The 5,875-nt window shown below is 49.3% G+C and overlaps 1 protein-coding gene across 2 annotated transcripts; it reads left to right on the top strand.

The window, feature by feature from the left end:
• Window positions 1-636: 636 nt before the first annotated feature.
• Window positions 637-4,966, top strand: LOC125547319 (uncharacterized). Of its 2 annotated transcripts, XM_087517304.1 has the most exons (9): window positions 1,476-1,602; window positions 3,560-3,673; window positions 3,763-3,798; window positions 3,892-3,987; window positions 4,075-4,167; window positions 4,286-4,402; window positions 4,500-4,532; window positions 4,607-4,657; window positions 4,745-4,966. In XM_087517304.1, exons 2-9 carry the CDS (start codon window positions 3,656-3,658, stop codon window positions 4,838-4,840), a joined length of 540 nt encoding a protein of 179 aa, XP_087373430.1. In that variant the 5' UTR covers window positions 1,476-1,602; window positions 3,560-3,655; the 3' UTR covers window positions 4,841-4,966. The 2 variants fall into 2 exon arrangements, with proteins under 2 accessions (XP_048567198.2, XP_087373430.1); XM_048711241.2 differs by lacking the exons at window positions 3,763-3,798; window positions 3,892-3,987; window positions 4,075-4,167; ... (2 more) ...; window positions 4,607-4,657; window positions 4,745-4,966 and adding an exon at window positions 637-1,318 and having other exon boundaries at window positions 1,412-1,602; window positions 3,560-3,756.
• Window positions 4,967-5,875: the final 909 nt, after the last annotated feature.

The following is a 5,875-nucleotide window of genomic DNA, read 5'->3' on the forward strand; positions in this document are numbered from 1 at the left end:
TCAAAGTAGCTATCCCCATCGAAAGATCCCATGTTTGGTGTCGAAGGTTTGTTTGAGCTTCACCATAGTCCATATACACAGGTTAATCTCCATGGATCATGACCTCCCTCTTCTATCTTTGCATCTATATAATAAGCCGAATCACCCAAGATCTCAACTCGAATGGAATTATTCCAAAAAAAAAAACCAATGCCACCACTTCTACCTTGACCATCTACTGCATAACTTTTATCATATCCCAAAGTACTAGCTAGTGCTTATACACGTGTTCCACTAATCCGTGTTTCAACGATGCATAACACGGCAGGGACAAACTCCCTCGCGATATCGCGAAGTTCCCACTGCCGCAGCTTTGCCCACACCGTGACAGTTCCAGCAGAAATAACTCATTGGGCTCGGTGGCGACCATCCAGAGGGCCCGCCAAAATGCTTTTTGCTGTCAAGGTTGTGCCATCTTTACCGTCTTGACCTGTCCTGGTTCTCTTGGGATTTATCTTCAGAGGGGGACTCATAACTGTAGCTCCAGCTGGAACAATCGCTAACTGTAGCTCCAGCTGGAGCCATCATTGTTTGATCGAGACCAAAGGGTCTCTTCTACGAGTACTTTTGTTAAAAAACGTCAAGGTATACCGGAAGAAAATTTGGGCCTGCTTTCATTTAGGCCCAGCCTGGGTAAGGACACGGTCTGTGAACCGAACCATGTGATCGCCGTCACAACGGTTCGACCCCTGTGATCGCCGATCAGATGCCGATGCCGCAGAAGAGGCGCCGCCGCCGCAGGAGGTCTCCTCGCGAAGGACCCTCCCGCCGGCGCCGTGGTGAAGAAGGCGCATCATTATCTGGATCCCTTGTCCACTCGGATAGCAGCCGCACGACATCCAGCGCGCCGCCGTCCGGATCCTTGGACGAGCCGCCGGTCGCCTGGCCGGCCCGCCAGTCCAGGTACCATGAGATCCTCGCCTCGCGCCTCGCCCGGTTGCAGTTACAAGCCGGCGTCGCCGTCGACAGACCAAATCTTCCTTCGGATGAAATCGTCCAAATCCTCGCTCGTTCTAATTTCTATGACGATGAGCTGCGGGCTGCCCTAGTAGAATATCAAGCCCACAGGTTCTTGAGCGAACCCCAAGGACCAGATGTTGGAGATACATACTTTGGAGAGGACTCGGGCGATGATATCACTGCGGAGGAATTCGCCAAGTACTCCGGACAACTAAAGACTCGCAGACCTGCTGAAATTGACACTAAGACTGGACTGGATCAAGAGCAGTTGGACAGCCTCCTTGCCAAGTATAAACGTTATCGCTTCAAAGCTTACCTGGTTAGTCCCATATCACCACACCTATCTGTCTATCGCAATCAAGAATATACACCATCTTATCTACCTTATTCGTCTGTCCATCGATCTGTGTAGTTGTTGTTAGGAAAGCCTGTCGACGAGCTAGAAGAAGCTGCATTGGAATCCAAGTACCCTATGGAGCTTGCCTTGGAGAATGACTTCTTCTATCCTTGCCATCATGATAGCGCCTTTGGCTGGTATTTCGACTCCGACCTCTGTTACTTGCAAACTTGAGCGACTACCAGCGGCTAGTCCTTCCTAACCGTGTAAGTATATCTGTGTATTCACAACTTTGAATTGAGTGATGCATATACACTTAATCTGTGCTCATGCGGCCAGTAACCAATTTCTTCTTCTCTTCTTACCTTTGAATGGGTGACCACAAATATTTCTCTAACTGCTTGGTTAGTTAATGAATGATGACTGCAATTTCTCATTGTTTTTATAGCTTGGCTTTGTGTGAGTAACCTCTTTGTTCCAGGGGCCTGAGGTTCTTGCCGAAATGCAAAAATAAAACTATGAACGTCACATCCTCTGGAGATTAAACACGGCTTAAAATATGTGTGTTTGCAATAAATTATGGAAAATCTCATAAACTGTGCAGGGTAGAAGGAAAAGACAAAAGAATTATAACCTTTTTCTTAGAGAAAAGGCACCGGCCGAGCCCGAGAAGAGTTCAAACCTGGCCTTACTTTGAATTAACAAAGCCATCAACCGGCCAGGATTACAAGGGCACCACATTACAGGTTAATCGAATGCAGAACAAAGCCGAAAGAAAGATACATGGCACAAGGCAGAATAACACAACGGCAGCACCATAGAGCCAAAGCACTAAGCAGCGATGCTGACGAGCAACACTACGCCGGCACCAACTACCCAACTAAGGGCACGGAAGGAGGGCACCGCTGTGCAAGTATCGAGCACCGACTGCATCAATAGGACAAACTTGGGCAACACTTGAGTTGTCTCCCCCGTCACAAAGGGCCACTACTCATTCAGCCAGGCTCGATGGGTGGCGCACCGGCGACCGGTAGAGTGGATCCCACAAGAACCCAACACAAGGTGACTAAGCTACCACAGGAGAAGCAGGATGAGCATACCCATGAACACGGATGACCAACCAAGCGAGCACCAACACCAGCAGCGGCAGAACGAAGCACCATACGCGAGCTGTTGAATGAAGGCGCAGCACCACGAAGAAGAGCAAAGAGGGCATCGAATTGCAATGGGTGAAGCTGAGCAGGATGCATCAAGAAGGCCAGGCCACCATGCACCGCCACCACACCACCATCATCCCCGCCACCAAGAGCAGTTCCCAGCCGCCACCTTCAAGAAGGAGCAAGACAACAGGGTGTCATCAACGCCCAGAACAGTGGAACACCAGCTTTCTCCATAGCTCTGGGAGGAGGCAGGAAGGAGAGGGTCCACCCCAAAGCCTCCAGGAAGGGAATCGGCGCCAAAGGCGTCGACTTTCCGGAGGCTGTCCCGCCGGTCAGGGGTTTCCCCCAGAACCTCGCACACCCGCCAGATTTGCCAGGCCTGCACCGAGGGACGACACCAGGGGCCGGTGTCGGCATGGATCGGGCAGATCAAAATGGGGCGGAGCATCTTCATGGAGCAACAGCAGGCTGCGAGGAGCCTCCGCCACACCTTCGCCCGCGACCTCCATGCCACCCGCGGGACCGTGGGAGGCTGCCCACGAGTGCAACCCGCCGCACGAGGCGCACCGCGCCCACTAGTCGGGGCCGCCGCCCCGGCGAGCCGAGGCCTTCCAACCAAGAGGAGGTGCCAGGTCCCTGCCACCACCTTCATCGGGGCCGCGCCCCCGCGGCGCAGGGCCCCTCAAGCCCGCGGCGGAGGGAAGGGAGAGGGAGGGGGGAATGCGGCGGCGATGGAAGGGTTGCCCTCGAGTTGCCTTAGAGGAGGCGGCCAGGAGGGGGGGGTGGGGTCCTAAAAAAATCACAAGCGGTCCACATGCAGACAACTCCCAAATACGAGTACCATACCTTTTTTTGTATGTGTAAACAGACTTTTGCCTGATATGCCGAGGCCCCATATATTTTACATGTTACAATACTGTTTTTTTTTGAATTTCTTGAAGTGTGAAAGTACTGTAACCAATAGTAACCACACACATATTAAGAGCATTCCCAACCCTTATACCCAGTGATTGTTATTCTCAGGACAGCTGTGATATGCTGCTTCCCTTTCTTTCTGGTGCAGGGTGGGAATGAGTATGAATATGACAGATGGAGTCAGTACAAAGCGTTTTATAACACCCCTGATGCTGATAGAGAGTATGTGCTGTACTGGGAAAAGATGGTCAAGGAAATGAAGGTATTCATGGTGCAATGATCAGCCAGTCCAAGTTTAAAACTTTGTTCAGTAAAAAAGAAATTGGACTAACAACCTTCTGTTCTTAACAGTGGCTTGAAAATCATGTGCTTAAAGATTTTCTGGAGGTACGCCTATATGACCTCTCAAAACCATGGAATGACAACTAATCTTGCATACGCATTGTAGCATCACAATAACTTCTCTGTTCTACTATTTAGTGGGAGCCAATGCGCCGTAAAGGTTTGTACCAATCAATTAAGATTGCCAATGGGTTCACCAACATTCATTTGGGTCTAGCATGTCATGGTTTCGAGGTATGATTCCTTTGTCGCTTGCTCATTTAGATGGTCAGCTCTAGTTATGATTATATCTAACAATCGCAATCTTTCGATTAAATTTAGGAGTATGTATTGAGGACTCGCCTTTATCGTCTGTTTGTTGAAGGTCTTGACCGTGCCTTTCTTGAGATTTGGAAGCGGGTCAATGAGGGTCAGGTCAGCATTGTACATCAGAACTAACAACAGTTTATGATTATTGATCGGGTTTGTCAATGCTTTCTAACCCTGTATATGCTTGGTGATGGTGTTGTCTTCTTTATTGGAAAACTTGTAGATGTGTTTCAGAGATGCTCTGCAGGATGTTTACAATGAGAATCCGGTTCCATTGCGCCAACATACTTTGAAGGCTGAGCTGGAGTGGCCCGGCGGTTTTTTGCAACTGGAGCGACAAGTAGGTTTCTTTTTTGTTCATAGGAGTTCTGTACGTGTTTTCATTTGTTAATTCGTGTCTCTTACGATGCAAATGCTTTAATCATCTTTCCTTGCAGTTCTGCCGGTGCACAGAAGGCATTAGTAAGGAAGTAAGTGTAAGTATAGTATGGTGTGGTCTAGCATCCATTGGAATCTGATGTCTCTCCTTGGTGTATGTATATAGCTCCCAGATGAAAGAGTCCAAGAGTTGATTGCACAGGAAATTAATTACAAGGTAGGTTGTAGATATTGATGGGCAAAAAATATTGTTTCCCCTTGCAGGTTTTGTATGTAATAATAGCTCATTCTTTTCTAATTTCAGCGTGCGTTGCCAAAGACGTATGCACAGTATGCCAGGAAGAAGCTCCAGGTTGCAGAAGTCTTGGGAATCATTCCCAGGGCCGAGATACCAGCGTAGCTAGCTGTGTTCGTTTGTTGCTGGCGACCGTGGTGATCTCTTGGCATTAGATGCCCATGTACATGTGGGCTTGTAAATATGACGTACGTACCCTTTGAGCAAATTGTTCATCTGTTACCCAGCTTATTAAAATGCGCCTCGAGTACTATGGAATTGTGGGATGGGATCTTTTATTAAAGAAAAAAAATTAGACACTGTAGTCATCAATAATGATCAGGTAAATAATTGACAAGGGTAGAAGTAAAATGGTCGGGGGGTGGGGGGCGGCTCTAGGGAAGTAAAGATCTAAATAACAATATGCGACAATATTTGTCTCCCGGCCGAAAGAACTCTCATTAGCCACCGCTCCTCTATTTTCCAATACCAATGACGATCCCCAGAGTCCACTGAGAGGTGAGAGCTCAATACCCTCGTAGCCTGCATGATGATGAGAGAACACCTGAAAAGCAATTGTGCCATGCGCCTCCTCCACCCTGACTTGCTCGCCATCTCCCTGGTCGCCGCCCTGCCTCTGCACAGCTCGCGGTCGCCCCTGGGCCCTGGCCACCTCCTTCCTACCTCCTCCCTGAACAGAAATTGTGCCACTATTTTTGTTTTTCTTTCTTTTGTCTGAAATGACAAGCTAAAAAGCATTTACCATTGTTTTGTGCTTTTGTGCAAAATGCCATGTTTAAAATCATTAATTGTTCCTGATGAAAATCAGGAGTGTTACTGCCTGCGGATCGTCTTTAGCCACAACCCCTTCAGCCGGTTTTAGCTTTGGACGCCACCCACCCCGAGAGCTTGGCCACCGGTGCTGATCCCGCTCCCCTGCCGGAGCTCTTCATCGGTTTTGTCCGCATCCTACTGGACGAGCCAGCACCCATGTCACCAGCGGTGTCACTGCCTACTGCGCTGCGCCACATCAACCACTCCCCCAACAGCGACTCCACACCAATGTTGCATCACCGTCTCACCTATGCCCGTAGTGGTCCCGGACGCAGGGTCGCCCATGTTTCGGCTCCCTCCATCATGCTCTGCATCCCCACTGTGCCA

The sequence above is a fragment of the Triticum urartu genome, chromosome 3A (assembly GCF_056163025.1).
Source record: "Triticum urartu cultivar PI428250 chromosome 3A, HENAU_Tu73, whole genome shotgun sequence".
NCBI classification, from domain to species: domain Eukaryota; kingdom Viridiplantae; phylum Streptophyta; class Magnoliopsida; order Poales; family Poaceae; genus Triticum; species Triticum urartu.